The 26307-nt window shown below is 34.8% G+C and overlaps 1 protein-coding gene across 42 annotated transcripts in view; it reads left to right on the forward strand.

The window, feature by feature from the left end:
• Cadps (calcium-dependent secretion activator 1) overlaps positions 1–26307 on the forward strand; it is a 760773-nt gene that overhangs the window by 670698 nt on the left and 63768 nt on the right. For 38 of the 42 annotated variants that reach the window (XM_067093725.1, XM_067093755.1, XM_067093754.1 and 35 more), the window contains 2 exons: positions 6766–6922; positions 9473–9614. In XM_067093725.1, coding sequence (XP_066949826.1) covers positions 6766–6922; positions 9473–9614 — 299 coding nt within the window. The remainder of the gene's footprint in view (positions 1–6765; positions 6923–9472; positions 9615–26307) is intronic. The other 4 variants (XM_067093759.1, XM_067093738.1, XM_067093762.1 and 1 more) reach the window with 1 other exon arrangement.

Genomic DNA, 26307 nt, shown 5'->3' on the forward strand with positions numbered 1-26307 from the left:
CTCTTGGAAAATGCCCTTGTAAACCATTGATGCTACCTTTCAAGTTTGCAGGAAGGAAACTTCCCCCATAATCTCCTCCAAAGGGACTTGTCTTGACATTGATTATTTTGGTCAGTTTCTTTTCTTCTAAAGACACTGATAGGAAAAGCAGTTATTGGAAGAAAAGTTAAACAAGAAGAAATTCTGAAATGTGTTTTGGGTGTTTTATCCATATCTACTTTATAACTGTGACAAAAAAGAATCTAGTATTCATATAATTTAAGAATGTCTAAAAATCCAGCTGCCAAGACTGTCTTAACTACCACCTTCCACAGTCAAGATGGATTATTTAGGCACTGTGTATATATTAAATTAAATGTTTTAAAGGTACTACAAACCATGGTAGTCATTTTAGATAGAAATTGCTAGTACCCTTGGTTTTTTTTAATCTTGCATTGTGGTGAGAATTCTGCTTTTCTGTATTTTTTTTTTTTTGTGTACCCCAGCCAAAACGTAATTCTAGATACATGTAGCAATAACATTGTAAAACCATCAGACTATATTGTCCAATAGTTTTCAGTATTTCTTCAACATGGTATTTACTCTTTTTTTCACTTGAAAGAAGCTTAGACACATAATTTAAGAAACAATAACAATATTCAGATTTACATTGCACAGACTGCCAACTTGGAATGCCGTTTTAGGCTTTATCAGACAGGTTATATTATCATCTTTATTTCTGCCTACAAGAATAAATTAGCTTTATTTGTAGTTTCACATAGTAGAATGTTGGAATCATCAAGTGAAATACATTATCATCAAATATATTGCTTGTCAATGAAGAACAAATCCTATGGGCCAGCATGAAAAGCTGAGAATTTAGTTGTTTAACAAAACCCTCTAACAAAAATATCAAATGATTTTTAGTTTGAAATAACTTTAAAGAGTAACCAAGACAAATGATATGCACTTGAAGTGGTGATTCAAACAGTTTCGTGTTTGCAGTTGTCTTTTTTTTTTTTTTTATTCATAGGTCCATAGCTATTAAAACATTGGGATGACGTAGTTGGCTTTAAACTCAACAATATTAATCTTCCCTGATTAATTTTCCCTTACCCATTCATCCTTCTAGAGACAGATGTATAATTTTTTTTTTTTTTTTTTTGAGGTTAACACCACCTTCCTTTTATCCCTTCTACCTTCATTTTTTCCTTGGGAAGTGGTTCAAGTAAAGGTACTGAACTTCCCATCTACATCCCTACAAAAAAATTAATGTGCTAGCATTATTATGTACTGTACTACCATTTGAAGTGTAAGATAAAATAAAGCACTAGGATTCACACCCTTCAGTTGTTCTTGGCATTAAATCCAGCTACTGCACACATGAGAATAATTCTGGTAAATTTTATCGTCTCTGTCATTTCGTGAAAATAAACTAATCCAGACAAGTTATTATATGGGATTTGTCACACTCTAATCATAACTTAAGCCAGTTGCATTAATTTGATAGATGTTTTTATTGCTTTTGAATGTGTCATTGGAAAGGGAAATGCATGCACTTCCTCTTTCCATTATGATGTGCGCTTCAGTGATCATAAAATGTATTAACCCATATGGCTACTTTCCTCTATTTAATGTTTCTATATTTGCTGTTGATGCAGGATTCGTAAGATATTCAGTCTGAATAATTTAAGCAGCTATTTTTCATGTATAAACATTTTTTCTTTCCTGCTCTTTCTCTCTCTCTCTCTCTCTCTCTCTCTCTCTCTCTCTCTCTCTCTCTCTCTCTCTCTCTCTCTCTCTCTCTCTCTCTCTCTCTCTCTCTCTCTCTCTCTCTCTCTGAGGGCATGCATGACAAACAATGTGCCTCTGGGGAAAATTTGACAACAAGGGTTTACCCTTGACAATACAAAGGTGGTTATGTCCATAGTCTCATCGTGACTGGACCTTCGGCAGTGCAGTCACTGCTCTGATGATGAGAGACTGTCTCATAGAGTCATGGTTCTCTGTTAGAAGATTAGTGGTGTTTGGTGGTAAGACCATTTTCTGACACACCAGGTTACTTACATCTGATGAACTTCATCCTTCAAAGAAAGGATTCCTTCCTCTCTCTGGCATCTAAGCAGGTGTCCCACAAAAGACAGACACAAGACACTCCCCAGAATTCAACTTAGAGAGCTGGCTCCTCCCACCCCTTTTGGGTTCCTTTCAAAACCAGCAAAAAAGAGGAGGCAGGGTCAAGAAGAAAGGCAGTAACCACTGAGAATGCACCTGTTAAGGTACCTGAATGATTATGATCTTAGCCTCTTCCTAGAGGCAACTTATTTGAGACAGGAAGCTTCTGTTCTGTCATTTTGCTAAGATCAAGAGGAAGTGATAAATTGATGAAAGTCTGATCTCATACCGAGGCAACAGACTGAATACCAGAGGATGATTCTGGACACCGTGGCAGTGAAAGCCTTCTTGGCATCTTCCTAAGTGGACCACTTCAGGGAGGGGACTGTCTGTTCTGCCTGCATAACAGACACTGGCTTGACAATGGCAGGTGATTGTGGGTTATCTCTCGTCCTTGGAAAAGCGTGTTCCTTGGGAGAAGCCACCTTCAGTCTCTTCAGTGGCAGCTGAAACTTTCCAGTTCCCCTGAGCAAGGACGTGTGGAAAGACCTGACATGGTGGCTCTCCAACTCCAATATCATCTTGGAGTGCCTCTGAGTCTTTCTCCTCCCAGGATGCTCCCGTCCTCGGGAACCCTCATGATAGGTTCTGGTTGCACATTAAAGTAAAGAGTTCATTTCAGGGACATAGACTCCAGACCTTCAACGTAAGCATAAATTTCATGGAGATATACAAACAGCCTGACTGGCACTTTAAGCCTTTCTAAATTAGTTGCAAGCCCACTCAGTGGTGATGATGAGTGAAAACACCATCATCTTGGCCTTCATTAACAAACAAGGGGGGCAATGTCCCCATCCCTGAGTCAACTAGTTGTGAAAATACATGATTGGTCATCTCTTCGAGGGATGTACCTTCCAGCAGTGTACACACCAGGCAAGAAAAAGTCCTGATGGATCAGTTAAGCCATTAGGGCCAGGTGATAGGCATAGAATGAGCCCTACACCTAACAGTAGCAGAGACGCCATTCAATCTGTGGGGCCAACAGATCGAACAGGAAAGTACCTATCTTTTGCTTGTTGGCGCTTGACTCTGGGGCAAGACTACAAGAAACCGTTCAAAACCAGTTGGACAACATGGATGTGTTTGCCTTTTCTGTTCAGTTTTCTAAGCTCAGTAAGATAATAAACAAGGTGTTTGTCACTCTGGGCCTGTGGACAACTTTTGTAGCCCTCAGTGGGCTCACAATGAGTGGTATGTAGATGTTCTGTCTCTGTTGGTGGATGTGCCAAGAGAGCTTCCCAGTGGCCTGCTATTCTCTGCCAGTCACACATGCACAGGTTCCATGTGGTAGTTCATTCCCTGTGACTTCATGGGTGAAGGTTATGAAGCATCTGTGAGAGGGAGGCTATTCTGGCAGAGCAGTAAGATTGGCAGGATACCTCTGCCAATCTTTCACAAATGTTCACCTGGGAAGGTGGGCTGTTCTGTGATTGGTATCACAGATGTTACTCTAAAGTCAGTACCTTGCTTCAGCAAATAGCAGCAGCGCTTCCCTTCTTTTTTGCTAGATATGGGCTTTTCAGTTTCCATAGTTAAGGGCTACTTGGCAGCTTTGTTGCAGGTGTTCCATCAGAAGAGTGTAGATCTATCCATCTCTGTGGAGTTATCTATGCTGATCAAGACCTTTGAACAGTCTTATTCCCCCAATAAAAGTGCATCCTCCATAGTGGAATGTCACACTTGTACTTTGAAGTCTAAGAGCCCTTATCCCAGTCTTCAAATAGGGATCGTACTTTGAAAACAGTGCTTGCTCTGGCCCTTGCAATAACAAAGAAAGGCAAGGAATTACAAAGCTTATTTTATCTTATTTGGCACTCTTGAGGGGTGGGCGGTCTCTCTCATTCTCTTTTCTTCAATTTGTAAATAAAACTCAGAATCCATCAGTTCTGGAAATAGGTCTGAGTCTTGGTTCCTTCCCTCCAGGATTTTTTTATGATAACCCAGATGAGATGTTGGTGTGCCTGGTCTGAGCCTTTAAGTGGTACAGAGTTGAAGAGAACAAAACCTCTCAGGCTGGGTTGTAGACATTTTTTTTTATTTCCAGCCATCTTAAGAAGGAAGTGTTGAGGATCACCATTTCCTCCTGGCTTTGTGAGGTAATAACACAGGCTTATGGTTCTGCTTGGGAAGAGTCGGACTTTTCCTAGCATTCAAAGGTTTTTGAGACTGGGGGTGTCAGACATTCCCCCACCTTTTGGAAGAAGATCTTGGTCCAACAGATAATGAGGGCTGGTGCCTGGCAGAGTCAGATAAGCTTCACCTCGTTCTACCTGAGGGATGTCACCAACAAGTCCGTCAACATGTTCTTGGGACCCCGTGGTTGCTCAACAAGTACGTAGTGTGATTACGGGGCCTCAGGCTGGGTACTCAGTGTTCTCATTTGAGCATTGAAGCTGAATTCTTTTTTGTTAGGGTTGAATGAAGGATGTCTATAAACAGCATTTCCTTTCCCTTTTTCTTCTCCCTAATCGGGAGCATTTGCTCTGAGGTACAAGCTGGATCCTTGTGAGAACAAGGTAAGTATGTTATGAGCGCATGTTTTATCTGTAACAAAGGGGGGAGTGTGCATAGCAGAGTTTTCCTGTAACCTGTTAGCTTACAGCAGTCAGGGAAACTGCCAACTGAGGTGACTTTCCCTGTGAAAAGTTGGGGGTCTGAACATTGTTTCTGTGAAGTTATACCTCAGTCAGGGAATTCTTCTCCCCTGTTCCGCAGCTTTTTTAGATGCTGAGACTGAAAAGGTGAGACTCCATCTATGAAAGACGGTATTTGTATCCCTATAGGAACAAATGATAAAGCTTTAAAGTAATTTCTATTTTTCTAGGCATATAGACTGTAATCTTTTATGTAGGTTTTACCTCCTTCAGCCATGTCACTACATTTCTTGATATTGCTTTTTTGTATCATCATCTGCTAATGAGCAGTGGTTGGTGTGGGTGAGAGAGTGTTGTTCCCCCTTGCCCCTCCTGGATTACCTTGTTATCCAGATCTCAGCTGGTCCAGTGCATTTGCTGTAGGATACTACATTTATGAAAGGCTGTGGTTTGTATACCTGTGGAAAATGCAGATTTCTTTAAAAATGTTTCATACTTACTCCAGAATTCATGTACTAATTGATTGCTTACATTTTTCTTTTATTTACATTATTATTCAGTGCTCTGCCCTTCTGGTTTCCATTTTACCATCATAACCTTGAGTCACTCGAATCTGCTCTCAAGTTTCTCCTCTTGCATGTACTTTCAAACCCTCCATTGTCTGCAAAAGTCAATCATTCCAAACTGTTCACACCTCATTTTCTCATCTCACAACAGTGTGCGTTTGTCTGATATCCTTTCATTGACTTCTTGCATCATGATACATCAACAGTATTAATAGTTTTCAATTGGAGAAACTGCAGCAAATGATATATAGACTTAGTTAAATTTTACCTTTCTCTTCATATTGCATGTGTTCTACAAAAAGGATTTAATACATTTCACATTGTGGGTTGTGAATGCTTAGGTGACTTGATAACTAACGCATCCCTTGTCTTTGTAGCTTATGGACATGATAATTGTAAAGAATATCTTTTTTAATGAATCTGTTCAGTTGTCAGTAATAACATTCCATAGATTAGATACTTCAAGTGCATTAACAGTACTTTTCTCAATTATGGGCACTGTCAGAGATTGCATTTACAATCACTACAGATTAATATACCGGCTTTGAACAGTTAAAAGCATAGCAAACTTCACAAATACTGTGGAAAAAAGAAAGGTTACGTAATGTTCTCTATTATTTGTGCACACTGAGTTTTTCTGAATTGTTTGTGTTTTTATCAAATATATTCTGTCTTGCTTGTGTTTTCCAATTTGGATGTTGTTCATTGGAGGAATTCTGTTTTTTGCAGAGAAATGAATTAACTTTGGTATTAATTCAATACATGAAAAACTATGGGACCCTAATATAAATAATTTAATAAGTACTTGCATATGAAGACACTTCTTAAGAACTTATTTTCTTTGATAATCGTCTGTCTAAATATGTCTAAATTAACATGCACCTACAGTACTTAACAGAAAACTGATAAACTTGTCTGATGAAGCCTTATAATCTTTAGATTTTTACAGAGGAATGTTTGCAAAACATCATAATCTGACATGTTACCCTACATGTAGTTAAAATGCCTACATGATGAATGTTTATTTATGGTCATTAGGTGTGACCCTTGCAATCTGCTTCCCTATATCTGCTATGGTTGGCAATATTTTACAAGGTTTGAAACTTCTTATTACCTTTTCATGGTAGACTCGAAATATCAAGAAAACTGCAATTTTTGGTCTATCATGTGTATGTTCTATATTCACTGTGATTTTTATGTCTTGTAAGAAATATCAATCTTTTTATTGTTATATGTTTTACTGTAATTCTTTATTCTTAGTGTGTGTGTATTTTTTATGGAATCACCAAGTAAACATGAGAAGTAAGTTCAATTCACCAAAGAAGAGGATTTGATTACTAAAAGCATTCAATAAGCTGCTTTTGAATTTGAAATCAGTCTGCCTTATACTGAGCTACATTTTTGGTTTCTTATATATCTGTGTTGATTTTTTATTTGTTTATTGATTTCAGGCATTTGCTTGGTTCAGCGATCTTTTGGTAGAACATGCAGAAATCTTCTGGTCTTTATTTGCTGTAGATATGGACCAGGTGTTGGCAGAACAGCCCCCTGATACATGGGACTCATTCCCTCTCTTCCAAATACTCAACGATTACCTTAGAACTGATGGTAAGTGAGAAGATTATGATCTTCAGGTATCCTGTGTTGTGCCTCTTGAATTAACAGCTTCATTTAATAAGAACAAGAACAGTTTGATCAAATGGTCAAGTTGGAGCTTTGAGTTGTTAGGAACAGTAAGTTTTTTAACATTGTTATAAGATATTAATTATTTTAGTAGATGTGTTCTTAAACAATAGCCATATATTTTTACCTGTCATCCCATTGCATGAAGCTTACAGTTTCAACATAAATGTTAAGCTATTCCTTTTGTCTGTCTCTTGTCAGCATTTCATAATTTTTGCTGTCTTCACCCATGTAGTTGTACTTTACACGTACTTTACATACACACACATGTATATATATATATATATATATATATATATATATATATATATATATATATATATATATATATATATATATATATATATATATATATATATATATAAATTTCTGACTCACATCAGGATCAAATCATGGTCTCTCAAATAAAAGGCCAGGGCACTACCAATTTATCTGAGGTTTTTCCTGGGCAGGCTGCTGCCTAACATAGCAGTGAATTTTACCCAACTTCCCAACCCACCAGCAAGTCAATTAATAGCATTTAATTTGAATTAACCCTTCAGCAAGGAATTAATGAACACATGTTTCACAGAAATAAATTTCTGACACATGAACACATGTTTCACAGAAATAAATTTTTGACACATTGGGATTGAACCCTGGCCTAAATTGGTGATTTTCCATGCCAATATGTGCCGATTTCCACTTCCTGTATATTGGCACCGATAATCGCATATTTGTGCCATACATACCTAACAGGCGCTGATAACCGAAACTCACCGAAAAAGACCCAAAAATTGCCAATTTTTGCTTATTGTCACGCTGTCAGAATGGAAACACCACTGATAACCGGGGACTGCCTGTGTATACATATATATATATATATATATATATATATATATATATATATATATATATATATATATATATATATATATATATATATATATATATATATATATATAACCACACACTCATATACGATACTTATATATTCACCTCAACTTAATGAACACTTTGTGGGTTTATTCCTCCAGATAAGAAACGGATTTGTGTAAATGAAAATTGTGGAATTAGATCATTATATCCCCATAAGATTTAGCAGTATTAAGGTGGGCTAAGCCTTAGACAGTGGGCTGATCAAATATCCTTGAAACAGTGCTGAGTACTTGTACAAAAGAGCTAAATTTAAATAGTAGCCCTGGTCTTGTTCCTGTCAACCCTCTGCTATCCTGTTTTTATAAATCTAACTTTTCTGATGTCATAAAAAAATTTACCTCACAGGAAACCCATGTTCTGTTTAAATATGATGAATCTTTTTTTTTTTTTGGTGATGATATCAGTTGGATGAAAGTACTAGCTCCAATCAGTTTTTTTTTTTTTTTTTTTTTTTTTTCATTTTTCCCTCTTGCAACTATATACATTACAAAACTGAACTTCAGGAAAATTCCTCCTTAATAAATTCCCTTTTCAAAAATAAGATTCCATTTGCATTTTCAAAAGCTTTAGTAACACTGTCATTAGGCTAAAAGGGTCAAATGTTTTAAATTGTAAAGATAAAATTGCTATTAATGGAGCATTTTATACCATGACCAGTTTCATGTTTTCACTACCTAGCATTCAGAAAAACTGACATTTTTGTAATTCACGATGTTCCGGTTGTCTGGTGCTTTTATACATAAGTCATGAACACCAGAAAAAAAAATCTGTGTATTTTCTCTTGTTTATATGGCTTAATTTTAAGAGAGCTATCACATATCCTGAAACTACTGCTTGCAGTGGCATCCAATTAGAAGTTTTTTATGAAAAGATTAATATCTGGGAAGGGTCCGTGTGTTAGGATCGACAAACCATCAGGAAATACTGCAGAAGAGAAAAGATCCCAGATTCTTTTTACTTTTCTTTTCTGTTTTGAACATTGCCTAACATCAAATTATGTCCTATGCTTAGCTTCTTCACCAAACAAAGTAGTAATTACTTCACTATTATTATTATTAATGCCCCACATTTCTCCAATTTATATCTCATGGCATTCATGGCACTTAGGCCATAGGTATCTGAAATAGAAGAAAATCCGAATGTTTTCCAGAATTTAAAAGTTTTTGTTCATTGGAATCATACATTGTAATGTGTGTGGGCACAGGCTTGACATCCACTTAAGTATGTTTTCATTATTAGTAAGCCTGTTTTTGTATGTCTTTATGTTTTCCTTAAATGGTATTTTATGCATCAAATGGTATTCTCTTCCTTTTTTCTAAATATATGTATGAGAGGACTTTTTTTAAATAAGAGTTATATAGTATTTGAGAGACAGGAGGCACTTGTAAAGTTTGTAATAAGGAGGCAACTGTTTGGAAAGCTTAAACTGATCTCCTTAGGCACTATCATTTGGTTTTGATCTGGGTGAAATTCTGTGGAACTTTCAGGGATGGAATTTTTAGCCACCTTACACATAACTACATTTATTATAATTAATTTATTTTGTTGCATTCCCAGACAACTTGAAGAATGGGCGGTTTCATCAACACTTGCGTGAGACTTTTGCACCCATGGTAGTACGATATGTGGACCTGATGGAATCCTCGATAGCTCAGTCCATTCACAAGGGCTTCGAGAAGGAACGGTGGGAGAATAAGGGGTTAGTATGGAGGCCGTTCTTAGAGAATACACACATCAAGAGAAATAATACAGCTGCATTAGCAATACCTGCATCATCAGCTCTGTTGCTTCTCTTTGCATTTTTGTCAGGTTCACAGCACATACAGTAATATGGATCCATTTCCTGAGGTATTAGTTGTTACACTCAATATCAGTGTTCAAATCTTATGTATGGAAGAGTGGGAAACACTTTGGGTTGTGGATGTTCAAGAGTTTTTTAATTTTATTATCTTCTCAATATCTAGAAACTTTTTTTATCATCGTATTTTAGATTTGCATAACAGGAGTAGGTATTTGATGTCAAGGAAGAGTAGGAAAATTGTGTAGTACTTTAATGTTAACAATGGTGGTTTGCCGTGTCCCCTCTTATGAAATATTTATTACTCTAGATTTTTAGGAGTTCTAAAAAAATTATGTGAAAGAACAAAAAATAAAAACAAGATTGTTCACCCATTTGTATTGATAAACTTTATAATTTTTTTTTTATTAATAATTCACCTTCAGATTTCCAGAAATGACTACAGGAGGCAAAATTATTGAAGAAAATCAGGAAAGATTTTTCTTTCATAGGTGTGCAAAATATGATGTAATAAGTTAGTATGGTAAAGTCTTTAATAATTCAACACCAAAAATAAAGATAGCAGTTGACAATGAGAAAGACCAATATTCAATATGCTTTGTCTTGATGACTGGGACTTGATGAGCTTTTGATGTGTCATTCACTTTTTCTGTATTAAGAGGAAGGAATGTTTTCATCCCAAAGTTTCCTTTGGTACAGAAAACAATGAGTCTGAAGTTCTATATGATAGCATAACAAAATAAGAAACATGATATTATTAAAAAATATATTTCTCTTAATCAACATTTTGGTATAAATAGGGTGATTAACATAGATTATCAGGGTGCAGTATTGGAGTTTATGAAGACGCGTTTGAATAATCTGATAGTGCGGTAGACAGGTAGAACAGGAGCTATTTTTCCATTGGAAGGATTGTAGGTTAGTTATTTGGATTTTGAACTTTCCTAACATAGAAATAATTGTGAAAGTGTAGGTTTCTTTTGGTTACAGTAACTTTTTTTTTTCAGCTTGAAGACAGTGCATTCTCTCTTTTCTTTATTCTTTGGTCTTACTTCGGAAAAAGTCACTTGATAAGTCAGATAAGTTTCTTGTAGTTTCTTAGGAGTTATAAGACCATCAAGAATGTCCAAGGGACTAAAGGGTTGATCCATTGAAAATGGAAAATGTTAAATATTTAATACCAAAGGGTATATTAAGTTTGCATTCGTTATCATTATGAGGATTAGTGAATATTTTGTTTCCATAAAATATAAAACTTACATCAAATACTTTATCTTACTGTTAGTGATTTGTATACACAGTAAATAGAAGTATTATTTTCAGTACTAATTTTTTTTGCTTTGTCAGGGTAGTCAGATTGTAGTACCATCCCATTGTAATTCTTATCAAGACACTTAGGGTGATTCAGGTTTTAAGGAGATAAAGAGGAACTGGAATTGCGGGGAATTTTTTAATTATCAAAAGAGACTTGGTATCGATGAACAAAGCTTGATAACATTTCTGCCCTGCTTTTCTACCCACAATCATGTCTCAGGAACCACAAGGTTTATTATTTAGGGTAACCCAAAATCTGTTGCAGTATTGTGAATAGAATTGAAATTCTCATACATCCAACTTTCATTTACAGAAGGTTTAGGAGAGTATCGCATAGTGGAGTTATTCTTTGATTTGAATAATTCCAGTGTTAAACATATTTTACAGTATAAATTGGTCTGCTAACCAAATGCAGTTGGTACCAGATTCAGTAAAATTAGACAGCTGCATTAGATATTGGTCACTTATCGAAGCCTTGTGACCATTGGGGTTGGTAATAACTAGGACATAATCATAACCAGGTACTGTACATCAAAAATAACAACCCAGATGGATACGAAAGCGTAAAATTACATTATAGAAACTGCATGTCCAAAAACTACAAGATAGATGATAAGTCTATAAAAAGTATTATCTCTTCAAGAGCAAGCATAATGCTCTTGTGGTATATATTCATTCCCAAAGCACATTTCTTTGTTTTTATTTCAAGTCATGTTTTTGTATGCAGTTTTTGTCATCTGATAAAAACAAACACTAGCATCATCTGTAATTGCCAGGCTAATTATCAGTCCATATAAAGTTATGCTGGAAAATGAGGCTGGATCGTCTTCTCGCTTATTGACATGATTCGATTTCAAAGACCAGGTCATTAGCCTAAGCAAAAATAAGCATCACAGTACAGTATTTGTAAGTTAGGTAGCCCAACTTAAGGCTGTGTGAGGGTTTTAAACTACTTTCTTTTTTCAACGGTAAGTGGTGCTAAGTACTCACCAGCAATACTTTTGACATTTTCTGTTTTGACTTGCATGCCACACACACATACACACACACACACACACACACACACACACACACACACACACACAGTGACCTCCAATACTCAGATTGTCACCGTATTTTGTGTAATTTCTGTGAATTTGTGTTTTGTTTTGTGTGAATTTAAATTAACGAAGTGCTTGAACATATTGAAGTTCCAAAAAAGTTTTCAGTGAAGGGTAGTGGTATATATAGGGGACCAGTGATGCAGGCGGAAGTAGTGCTGAATTCTCATTGGTTGCTAGGGGATTATGGTATCCAAGCAAATCCTCTTCCCAGACACCAGTGGTTGCACCCTTGCCCTCTGCGGCTGTCAGAGGATAGGGGATGGGTGTGGTGGTACTGGGAGGATCGCTGCCAGTGGATGGAGGCTCCTGTTGGTTTGCTTGCCAGGGACATTGGCAGGCCATGCCCCTCATGCTAAACGCTGGGAGGAAGAGAGTCTCCAGGGTAGTATTTAAACTGGGCTTCTCTCTCCTGATGTGTAGGGCTTCCAGGAGGTGTAGACAGCATTGGTCAGTTTCACAATCAGTTATTTCAGTATGAGGGATGACGTCACATCTTTTGATTCTGATGTTATGTGTGACCCTGATGTGATTATATATATGTATGCTGCTTTCCTGAGCATGGCAGGTGATCCTCTTGGAGAAGCACAAGGTAGTCACATCATTGTAGGCACTGAGGTACTTTCAGACAGGGGGCTGATTTGTATTGGTAGTCCACATTGGTTCTCTTCAAGGGATCATGCATGGAGGGGGGCTTGGTTATTCTTCATCACCGGGCTGCTAGGTTTTCTGTCTGCAGTTTGTAATGAGCTAGATATTATTCTTTTGGCTGGGGCTGACATTTCCCTCAATGATGGACTTGAGGGTTTGCTAGTCTTCTTTATAATTATTGTGGAATATGTCCTTATAGAAGAAGTTGGTGTCATTAGGGAGAGGTGGGGTGGGACCCTGGTGGTACCGATGTTCTTATGTCTTCTAATGCACCTGCCCATGTCATGATTTGTATGCTCGTTATTGATGAGAACCTGGGTAACACACACTAGCTCTCTCTCTCTCTCTCTCTCTCTCTCTCTCTCTCTCTCTCTCTCTCTCTCTCTCTCTGAAAAATTATATTTCATACCAAGTTAAGAAAGAAACCACATAAAATACAATAAGCATTAATCTGAAATTTCTATTTTTATTTCATTTTTATTTTGTGTACATGTGACAGTGCATTTATACTCATTCTTTAGTTATCTAAATAATGTTGAGAAAACATACTATACAATATAGATGTTTACTTTAAAAGGTCTGTAAATAAAAGTTAAGGTTTTCAGTAGTACTGTATAAGGCTTGAGAATATAAGAAAGTAATCCTTGCTGTAATATGAGAATTCCTTGAAATGGCTGCAAACACTTATAAAGATTCATTAGATCTGTTGTAGGTTAGCCCAGGCTTGAATGGTAATACTATTAATGATGTGAAAGGCTTAAAAATGTCTTGACAATGTTCTAGATTATATACAATCTTATGTAAAAAAGAATATCACCTCATAAATAGTAAATGAAATTTAGTATCCTACAGTAATATGAAGTAAACTCTCAAACACAGGTGTGTTGATTAGGCCATCTGATTTCCAAATAATGTAAATTTTTGTTCAAGCTGATTTTGTCTTTGGAATCTAACCATGTCAAAAATGAGGAGTGGATTGGGACTCAGTTTCCAGTACATCATATGAACTGGTGTCTTGTTCGTAATAAGTTACTATATACTGTATTACTTTTGTTATTTAACTTTTTCATTGATTAATCACATGACCCTTGCAAATGGGGCAAGTATGTACAGTATGCTCTTTTGCATATGACTGAAATTTGCTGGCAAAAATGCTATTAAAATAACACCAAACATCAAATGTTTTTACAGTGGATATATATTTTGTAAGCACTAGTAATCCTTAAAAATGCAAAATATCTTTGGTGCATTGTGCTTGCCTATGTGCTTGCCAATGTTGTTAGAAAATGGGTCTTGCTGAGAGACACTTTACTAGTTGGAGAAATAAATCCCCAGTACTTTGTGTTTGTTAACTGCCTAAACATTGTAAAGAAGTTTTCATATTGACAGTTTAAGCTCAAACTTATAGGGAATATTGTTATGGAATATTTATTTGTTTTCTTTATTTTAGTTTTCTAGTAGTCTGCATATTCACTGATGGTTAGAAATATCTGAGAATTAAATAGCACTGAGCAACAAAAGTAAGCCATCACTACCATCTGTATAATCATGCTTCTCTTCGTTAGATATGTTTCCTCATAAGTAAAACTATTTTCACATTACTTGCAAAGCAAACAATCTATTGTTTGTTTTTGTGCTTGCAAAGTCAGCAATTCAGGTAAAAGAATTGTTGTCACTCTAAAGTTGAATCAAGCCAATGGAAAAGAATGGAATACCATATTGACATATAGTATCCTGGAAGCAATTTCATTGACATTTTAGAATCATTTTGCAGTTTACAAGCTACAGGAGCATTAAATTTCTAAATCTGCTACAAAGTATAGTTTTATTGAACATTTTTAAATCATTTATTTAAAAATGCTTGCTGTTAATGACTTTGGTTTGGTTCTATTATATCTTGCCAAGAATTCAAATCCTTATGCCTTCTCTCCCTCTCTCTTGATCTCTTGCTTTGGCCTGCAGATGACATCTTGATTTGGGGTCACTGATTTTAACTCATCTCGGTGCCTCCATTGAAAATTCTGTATTTGTTCTAGCGCTTACTCTTTCATTTAGTTTTCATGAATGATTGTGACATAATGGTATTGTTTCATTGGTAAGCAATATTATTTTTTAAATTGCTCAAGACTTGCAAAATAGAGAGTACATAATTTAATTAGCTTGATTTATTTCATAAAAAGTAAATGAGTCATTTGACGTATATTTTTCTTCATCATTTATTTGAGACATAGATTACCTGTATCCATTCCTGCATAGAATATTATTTGAACAGTATATTGAATGAAAGGCAAATTATCTAATATCCTCATTTTAACTTCTTCAGGTCTTCATTTTCTTTGCTGCAAACTGGATGCAATTCTACAGACATTAACTTGTTAGCCATTTAGTCGATTGGTAAAACAAATCTCAATTGTTTTAGGTGTCAATATAAAACTTGCTTGCTCAACAGATCTCATTTTTTTATTTGTTGAGATCAGCAGCCATTTATGGTGCTCACTTTCCTTCTACAAGTTGTGGACTCTTTTTCAGCTTTTTTAGTTAATTTAATTAACCCTCTCCTCTTTAGAGGAAGTTTTAATATACTTAATGCTTTCTTGTAGGTATCAGTTGTCCATTATCCCATCTTTCTTGCTGTCATTTAACAAAGACGTTGCTATACTGTCAGCCTTCCCAGAATAAGGATTAAGTTCAGTTTTGCTTGTTCAAAAATTACTATTTCACTTAAATCTCATACCGTCATATATGAAAAGGGGTGGCTTGATGTAATTGAAAATAAGAGTAAAGAGGCCCAAGAAGTAGATGACATGTTTGTACCATGAGGAAGTCAATAGGCTGGATTAGGTTTCATATGTAGATAATTTAGATTTTTTACAACAACGAGATATGTAAATTTTATGCCCAGTACAGAATGCCTCACCTTTATTCATTATGACTCTTAGTACTTAGTACTGTGATTCTGTGATTCTTTGTTAGTGTACAAGACTTGTTAATTACTGTATGAGATATTTTTGTTGGTTTTTGCTAGTAGTTCTCCTTTGATTGGTCTTGGTTCATCATCTTGTGCGATCTGTGACAGGAAATATTAGAATGCATCCAATTGATGTCTAAGGCTCTTTGGTCATTCTGTTTAGCTAAGGAAAACATCAGTTTGAGATAAAAGACGTTTATGTGGGTGATGCGGAAGTAAATTTATAATTTTGATGCGTAACTACCAGCTACTTAAAATAGATGATGCATGTGAAGACTGTATTTGCTTTTCTTTGTCACTGTTAGAGAGCATTATAACACAATAATTAATTTAGCCAGTGCCAATTTTCAGAGGTTTTCAAATATCAAGAAGAAAATTTTTCTGGTAAAGACATCCTTTAAAAGTTCTTCATATCAGTCAAATATATGCGGTAGAAGACTCATCATTGGGAAACCTGTTGCCTAAAGAACTGAGGAGGGCTTCTCATGTGTATAAGAAAGTATTTGACTAAAAAAGCCACAATAATGTACTGATAAACTGTATTTTTCAAGAGGACTGTTGGGCAAATGGTCGAGAGCTTCCTTGTTTTTATCCTTTTTTGTATATTTTGTATCTTGAAAAATACAGTTTATCAGTTACATTACTGTGGCTTTTTTACTCATTATTTTCAATCACAATATAGTGATGCAACACAAGAAAGTATTTGTTGTTATTAAGCCCCTCCCTCTACTGTACTCTGTAGTTGTGACCTTCAACTTTGTAGACATCAGAGCTCTTTTAGTGAGTTCATATTCAGATTAATTTTATTGAATATTCTTTGCTTATTGTATAGATTACCAAAATTTCACTTGTGATATTTATAAACTACTGAAATTCTTGGCACACACACACACACACACACTCTGGTAAACCAAACTTTTAAAGGTGTGTAGAATTCAAATTCATGTCACTATGAAGGTATAGTTGTATGTTCTTTTGACATGAAAGAAATAAGAGGAACTACATGTTTATTAATTTGTTTAAAATATTTTAAAAGCAGATATTAGGCTAGAATTGTTGTTTTCTTGGAAAGTATTGCATTGAGGATGATAAAAATACTCTTTTCTTTACCACCAAGATTCTGTAGTAATGAGTTGCTTCAGCTGTCTTCATTGTATTCTCCATAGGGTTTCTAAAACTATGTGCCTTATAAGTAGTAACATTCCTCAAAAGGTTTTCCTTTGTGTAATTTGAACTTAAAATACAGCCCAGGAATGAAGTATGCAAGGGAGTTCACTAATACTCACCAAAAGAATTTAGATATGAAACTATGCTGATGTACATTAGAATAGATTACAGTACTGTATTGTCAAAAGAATGGCTAGAGAGGTGAACATCCGTGTAAGACTCTCTTTAGAAATAGAAATAGGTATAGGAGTCTCTTAGTTTCTTAAACCATAGAAATGGTTAAAGTATTTGCATTGTTTCAGCCATGTTTTAGTTCGATTTTCTATTCCTAACTGTGCATTTTTAATGCATCAGTGCATTTTTGGGCCAGTTACACAATTTTTTATCTTTGTTACTGTACTTTGAGAGTTCAGTGTCCTGCTTATGATATTGTCATCTTCCACACAGGATTCATATTAGTATGAAATTATAATGAAGTGTGGATCTGGTAGTTGAACTTGCCATATGATTACATCTTATCAGCAAATTTTTGTGCGCTCTTAAGTAAATTTGTACTATTTCCTTAATCTTAAACTAATCTTTATTTTATTCACTTTTCTGTAGATTTCACCATTCATCCCTTATTTGATATCTTTTGCATTTCCTTGACTGGATGTGATGAGGCTGCTGGAACTTCTGGACCAAAATCTAATTATGCATCCTTGTAGGAGCTTAGGCCACTGATTATTTATATAATATTATTTGTTTTGGGGTAACATGTTATTCTTGATTTGCAAGAGAATTTGTTGCATTAAAGTGACAGCCAGTTTTAGAAACACTAGTCTCTGATACTGGTAAGAACTAAATGAGGTCAGTAAAGGGTATGTAGTTTTGTATTTGCATGGTTTTGAACCAGTATAGTTGTTTACTGTTCATATCATCATGATAAAAGACTTGTTACTCTCTTATTTTCTTTGAAAGCTTGATCAATGCTTAAAGGAAGCTTAATAATACTATACATCATTTATAGTCACCATTATCGTATATTTAATTGTGGTTTGAACTCTGATTCACTTGCCCTGAAAGATCGTAGACTGGACTGATTTTTCAACCTTTTATACAGGCTTAGAAAGTATCATGCTTATTCTCAAGTAACCTTTTACTTACTCTCGTTGCTTCAAGATTTGTAGAGTGGGGAAGTTTGTTTTCTTGAATTGAAGGTTCTTTGTCTTTATATGTACTCATATTTTGAATACGTGTATTTTATTCATTGATATTTATGATGAGAATTCTTTATTATTTTCAGCATGAAACCTGAAACTGCCTCAAATATACTTTGTTTCATCACAAACCCGTTACCTTGCGGTAGCCTTTTATGTGTCCCTCCAGTCATCCAGACATTCCACAAAAGAAGAAGAATTTTTCCAATTGTACCAGACCTGACCTGCAGACAGGTTCCTAAAGTTACCTTGTGACAAACTTGTCCCAAACATTGTGCATATAGCTTGCAATCCTCTCTCCCAGAAAAGTAACTTTTGGTTCTCCTTTTTTATCTAAATATATTTAATTCATATTCATAATTATCTGTTGCAGTGTACATAGGATATTCGCTTATGAAAGCGATTAATAAGCGTAAAAGGCTTTTCATCTCATATTCTCATATCATGAGAGCAAGGTTTTCCTTGGTATACCCAGGATCACCACCATCCTTATTCAACCACTCTTGTGTCATTCTCCTGAATGGTTTCTCTGACTTTCTTGAAATGTTGTGAGAAGCCCACAACCTTGAACACTGGAAAATTGACTGTAGCCTCCTTTCCAGCACTCAGTGTACTCCACAGTAAAAGCAGAGATGTCATTCCAAGCGAGAGTCCAGTTGTGGATTGCCAACTTGAGGGAATAGTACTGAAAGTTTCTTCCTCATGAGTATCCAAGTCAAGCACTTTCTACTTCTTGTCCACCATCATTGAATTCAGATACAGTGCTGCTATTGGTAATGTCTACTGGCTGAAGGATAGGCATCGTATTAGGAGGTAAAAGAAAGGGCCCTTAACGTGGTTGTCCATCGCAACCAACTCTCTCTGGGCAGGATTTGCTGATACATTTGCCAACCTTTACTGGATTTTGACGAATACTGACCTCTTTCATTTGATAATTGACAATTTCCTAGGAGAAATGGTTATGAAACCAGTCGTGAATGATATTGAGTTTTTAAATATTACCAATAAGTAACACATGTGTTTAGCAAAACCAGTAACTTTATCCAGGTTAGTATCACAGTTCTGTACCTAATAATTTTTTACATCTATTATTGTACACTTTGTTGTGAAAAATTAGACAAAAATGTTATGAAAGCTATTAGGCAAATGCACCCATGACAACTTTGAAATACAGTAATGTACTGTAGAAAAACCAGTAATATTTGAATGAAATTTGCAAACATTTTAATCACTTGATACCCGATGACATTCATAGATGTTTAGCCCTGACTAACATTTTTTCCCAAACTTCTTTGCAACACTAATGTTAGCACATTTTAAAACAAAACAGCTTACCAGTTTGATTTCCAACTTTTTACCTATTCTTTGAGTGCATGATTTCGTACAGTCATCCTTGGAACCCTATATGTATAAGGCAATTACCCTTAACTATGCCACCTGAGATCAAGATGGTCAAGAATCTCCTACTTTGCAGCAAAGGGCTATGTATGTAGTTTTCCTCCACTTAGCAGGGGCCAGTGCCATAAGCATTATAAAAACGAACACACCAGAAACATGACCCTAGCAGAGCATAGGGCAAACCAATGAATGCAAGAGGTTACATAACCTGAACCAGTAACACACTGTTGAGAGAAAAACTGCATGACTTTGTGTAATTTTCCCTCCACCCACCTCAGACACTTGATTACCCTGTTCTTCCCCCAACATTTCCTTCTCAGTAACTTAATTAGCCCATGATATTTTAATCGAGCCAGTCAGCATGCATATAGTGCTCAGCTAGATCAACTTCCTGAGCAGAATTATTTTTTGTAAATCCAACCCTAGATGGTTTAATTTTAGCACTGCATATCCATTTGCCAACAGTGGACCTGAGAAATCTTACTGCGCACAGTACTCAGCTAGGTCTAACAGGAAGGTTTCTTCTTTTTCAGTGGAATGTCTGGAAAATTGCATGGATGCACAAATGCCTAATGTAGGGTAATGGGTTTGTATTCATAGACTTTAAGTTTCATTTTTCAAATATTGTGCTAAGAAGCATGATTGCCAGTGTCAAAGTCATACATAAATCTAGTTTGCAGAATACTAAAACAGAATAAGTAGGGTAACAAATTTAGTAAAAAAAAAAATCCTGTTAGAACGAATAAAACTATGTTCTAGTTGCTGTAAAAAAGATATAGAAATTAGATACACTTAATTAGGTTATTTTGAAGGGCAAACGCATTTTTTACCTGTTTGAATTGAGAACATTCTTTGACTCAGCCTCTACTCTTTTTCACTTCTAAGTGAAAAGTTTTTTTCTGAGAATTTGAAATTTTCATTGGCATGTTTCATCAGTGGTAGTGAAATGGAAATAATGGAGTACTGTACATGCATTAATTTTGTGGTGGTTATCATTATACTGTATTTGTTGTCAGTTGCCAGTACGTGAAGTCTACGACGAACATAACTTCGCATGTGTTAAGCAATTTTACTAGATGAAATAATATATTCACAGGAAAGCAAGAGCCATTATAGAAAATTAACATGTTTTGTTAATAGCATGAAAGTTTAAATAAATCTTAGAATTACACATATATTTCAATTTTGGTTATTTGAACGAAACGTACATTATATTGATAAAAAAAATTCATAATGCTTTCATGTTACTGCTGGTTACTCGATCAGTGAAGTTAAGCAGTGCTAAGGTTTGTCTTGCATTTTATAATTTTAGACCAGTTATCACTATTAATTCAGGAAAATTTTTAGATATGGGAAGATTTTGGTGGAAGTTTTTTTTTATTACTATGCTTCAGTTATGAATGTCTCAAGTTCCTCTAATGTAACTGGGGTTTGAGTGTTGGTTTTCTCATTTTACCATTTGTTTACATTTAGGAATTAGCATGCTCAGAGAATATCCAGATTTGTTGATGGTCTTTCTCTTACGTCTTGTGATTAATAATTCTAATGTTTTGAACTGTTATTAAATTAACAATGCTGTTGCTTTGAAAACTTACTGATAGCCGTAAATTAGCATAAAAATTAGGTACTATTCAGGATGGTGGGCTCTAGGTTTTTCCTATGCTATTCATACAATAAAATCTAGACTTTAATTTAGCAATAATAGTTCTAAGCTTCATATCTCTTTCAAATAATGTTGATTTATTTTTGAAGTATTGAAGACCTCTGAAACTACATTTCACCTATTGAAATAGAAAACAATCTTAGGTATGGTAACAGGAATGGTAATATTCATTATGAATCTCATAAATTTTTCATATGACTGCCTCATAATTTGCATGGCAATAGTTTAACATTTTATGTGCATTTTTTCTATCGATGCATGGTTGTTTTGATATAACAGTTTTTGAGTGATTGCATCTAGATGTTTTTATTCCATAATATTTTGACTGTTTAACTATTAAACTAGCAAGACTAGAGTTCTTTAAATGATTAATATTTTGAGGTTTTGACATCAAAAGTCAATTTTAAATGAGGGCTTTGTTGCTGATTACAAATAGAACTAATTGGTTACTTTGATTGAAGTGTTTTCATACCTTTTATTTGTGTTATTACGTATGGTAAAGTTGATAAGGCTCTCTTCACTGCATGGAATAAAGCATTCATGAAAAGCAGCAATCATTGTTATATTTCTTGATATTTCATAATAAAATATCTTTACTCAGATTTATAAGGGCATGCTTGGATACAGAGTTCCCATTTGGATCTGAAATTTTGAAAGATGTGTGCTAGGCCTTGATTCTAGTTTTTAAGGATTCAGTTTAGACAACGGGTTAAGTAATTTAACATACATTTTGCCAGCCTTAGTGACCATTTTTATGACGTATGTTTAAGGAACTTTTGACGACCTAAATTAGGTAGCTATACTCCACTGAAAAAACAAGTTAAAAATATTGTTGCTATGAGATTTATTTCACTTTTAGTAACTAATATCACCCTGGTTTTATCTTTTATTTTACATGTATTATAAATATGGTTAAAAAGTTTGTAATGCATCTCTTTCTGATATCTTGTGAGTATGTTTAGTGGCACCTTTGGAGTTCAGGTTGTTTTATGGAATGAGACATATTCATTGCTAAACATTTCAGGCATTGATGACTTGAAGATTAATAATTTCATTGATGCCTTGGAGATAGACTTAAAATTACTTGGTAAGGAAAAGTACTAGGATGGAGTCAGATATAAATGTTATAAGGAATTGTGTTTAGAACTGCATTTATTAATAATTTGCTTTGGTATTTTTGTGCTCAAAGCAGATTGCCAACATAATAGAAAATTAGAAAGATAGCTTTGCGTTTGTTTATGGCATAGAGTTTCAATAGACTAATCCTTATTTTCAAGGCCACTGAGAAAACCATACATATTTTTGTCTTCAAAGGATTATTTTGTTATCTTGTTTAATATTGGTCCAGTGTTATAAATTTAAATGTTTCAGAGAAAAATTTTTGAAAATCAGAATTGAAATATAAAACAGCAGTCTAACAAAAATTTTCATGTAGCTACACCTTTCCTGAGATGAGGAAAGGTTTGGAAGGAAATTTAATTAAATTCAAGGCTGTTTTCAGCACTATTGATTGTGAATGCCAGGATTATCATTACCAAGCTTAATTAGGCAATATATGTAACATTCATGTTTTATGTTTATAAATTGACACATGATTTGGGTCATGGAAAAATGTCATTTGTTGATTCATTTTCATAATTGAGACACAATAGTTATCAAACCCAAGTGTATTGTTAGACATATTTTTTGTTTAGAGTTTACAAAGTTTTGTTCCATATCTTAGCTCTAGGACCTTTCCTCCTGAACAAACACAATGCTAAGGACTTCTATCAATAAATTGATAATGAATTTGATTAATGTGATTGTATATTGAACATCAACCACCATTTCAGAATACAGTATATCCATCATTCAGTTGCCTTTTGTAATATAAACTGCATCAATTGAATTTTAAGTTTTGTATATTTGCACTTAGTGAAAAAATTAGATTCCCCCCTTGACATGCTTCAGTTGTTTACGTAAACAGAACATTAGGACTGCAGTCTAGAGAAGAGATAGTTTTAGTTTGTTTCTTACAACATGATTTCTTTATCTTGTTAAAATCTTTAACGTGGATTGTCAAACCATGGTTGGAAAGAAGCCCAAATTTTTATGCCAAAGTTTTCTAAGTGATAGGATTGGTTGAATTGAGTTTCTTGAGTGGGTGAGAGTTAGCAACATAACTTGTTAGTTGTGTTATTAACATGCAGTAATTCAGTTAGATGTCCATTTCTATGCCACAGTCATCATACATACAAATAAATTCACAAGCATTTATCTCAACTGCCCCTTACCATGATATTGGCAGAATTCTTTACAGAGCAAATTACTTTATATATTTACAGATCAGTAAATAAAGATACCTTTTGACATATATATATATATATATATATATATATATATATATATATATATATATATATATATATATATATATATATATATATATATATATACAAATACACATACAGTAGATATTTGTAATACATTCATAAACTCAGTAATAAAGTATTCTTTATTGGTTGAATTGAGTTTCTTGAGTGGGTGAGAGTTAGCAACATAACTTGTTAGTTGTGTTATTAACATGCACTAATTCAGTTAGATGTCCATTTCTATGCCACAGTCGTCATACAAATAAATTCACAAGCTTTTATCTCAACTGCCCCTTACCATGATATTGGCAGAATTCCAGAGCAAATTACCTTTACAGATCAGTAAATAAAGATACCTTTGGATATAGTGGAACCTTGGTTCTCAACGCTAATTCGTTTCAGAAGAAGTGTCGAGATTCAATTTTGTCGAATTCTGAGTTAATTTCTCCCATAAGAAATAACTGAAAATGGATTAATCCATTCCTGGCCACCAGTCATTACCCCAACCTTGCCTTTTTATACAAAACTTTACACAAATTACAATTAAATAGGTTCAAAGTTGAATAACTTACCGTATCAGAAGCACTTTTTACATTTTTAAATGCATACTGTATCAAAAAAGTTGGCCTATGACCAATGCAGCCGTATTACCGATGATATACCGAGAGCCATAGGCTAGGCTAAGTAGCCTATAGGCACTGCCAGAATGTACTGTAACAGGTACACATGAAAACTGTTGTTAATAATGATAACATTGAAAAACAAGCCATATTATCACATGAAATTAATAATACAGTATTTATAAACCGAATTACTGTATGTCTGTTATCATAAAATTAAGAAAAATTTCCGAAATTACGTCGGAACTCGGCAGCTTGTGGCAGATATAAACAAACCATATCGCCACCCTGGTGGTGTATCGCGGTACTAATTACATAAACATTCAGAATGTTTATGTAATTAGTACCGTGATATGCCACCAGGGCGGCGATATGGTTTGTTTATATCTGCCGCAGGCTGCCGAGTTCCGACATAATTTCTGAAATTTTTCTTAACTTTATGATAACAGACATACAGTAATTCGGTTTATAAATACTGTATTATTAATTTAATGTGATAATATGGCTTGTTTTTCAACAGCAGCAGCATGTGTGGGCTTTAAATGCTTTTAAATAAGCATGGGAAGAACGCCACCAACAACGCCAACTAGCGGCAGCCGCCTGAAACTCTTTTTTCTACAAACATCATATGATTCATCGGGTCGGATTCCGGTTTGTTGTTTGAACTCCGACGCAAAATTTACTCAACATTTCGTGTTGAAATCCGATTATTTCGAGTTCTAGTACAGTCGAGGACCGGGGGTACTGTATATATATACCTGTATATATATATATATATATATATATATATATATATATATATATATATATATATATATATATATATATATATATATATATATATATATATATATATATATATATATATATATATATATATATATATATATATATATATATATATATATATATATATATATATATATACAAACACACATGCAGTAGATATTTGTAATACACTCATAAACTCAGTAGTAAAGTATTCTTATGCAGCCATATTTACAATCCCTATTGAATACACAGCCATTAGATTGAAGTAAATTTTTTGAAGCCTGGAATGAAGAATTCTTTCCTACTTGTGCTTCCAGAAACACTGTTTTTATTTTAATAGTAACAAGTCACTCTTGGAACCATGACATTGAAAGTTAAGACCTTTTCCCTAAATCCTCAAACATTTGTGTAAATACTGTACTCATTTCATGATTAGCAGGATGTGAAATATAAAATTTTAAAGCTATTCAAGTTAAGGAAAACAAAGACTAGATTTAATGGAAACATTCCCTACACCTGGGTTTCTCAGTGTGAACCATATAGCCCCACACCAGGGTTTCCCACTGTGAACCATATACTGTACAGTACACCTCACACAAGGATTTCTCAATGTGGGTCATGTAGCCCCCCCTGGGTGTCATCATAAATATTCAGAGGCCACAAGATAAAATGAGAAAAATGGGGAACCAGAGGGGCCACAGAAAAAATTTTATAGGTCAGATTGGCATACTGTAGGCAGTCCCCGGCTGAGCGCCACTAACTGAAGATCGGTGATAACAGCGCCGAAAACCCTGCCTAATGGCGCCATTAATTGGATATTGGTGCCGTTAACCAGGGATCAGGGCTGAAATCCCCACTTAAGCAGTGCTGTAAACCAGAGATCGGCTCTGAAATCCCCACTTAACGGTGCCGTTAGATGGAGATCGTGCTTGTTAGCCGGAGATTGGCGCTGTTAGCCAGAGATCAGCACCGTTAACCAGAGATCAGTGCTGAAAATCCAGTTAACAATGTCGCTAGCCAAGTGCTGTAATACCAAAACGCCGTTAACTGATGCCGCCAGTAAGCAGGGACTGCTGACTGAAGCTGTTATGGTTGAACCTAGGGATAGCTCTTTCTCCTTTCTTGGCAGTTACATCCAGATAGTTGCTTGATGACAATCTAGTCATGTATGCCAGCCATCCAATAATGATATGCAAGCTTGCTTCTCTGACCCATCCAGAAGATGAAAAACCTCTTACAGCATATTTTTTGTTTACTTGGGCATTTTGTATATATTCATAAGTATATACAACTATAAAATTGGTACTTCTGTTCTATCTGAGTGGTAAACTTTCCACCACTTAATAACAAAAAATTAAAAAGTTTATCTCAATACTAATGTTTTCAGTTTTA

This window comes from Macrobrachium rosenbergii, chromosome 50 (genome assembly GCF_040412425.1).
Source record: "Macrobrachium rosenbergii isolate ZJJX-2024 chromosome 50, ASM4041242v1, whole genome shotgun sequence".
NCBI classification, from domain to species: Eukaryota; Metazoa; Arthropoda; class Malacostraca; order Decapoda; family Palaemonidae; genus Macrobrachium; species Macrobrachium rosenbergii.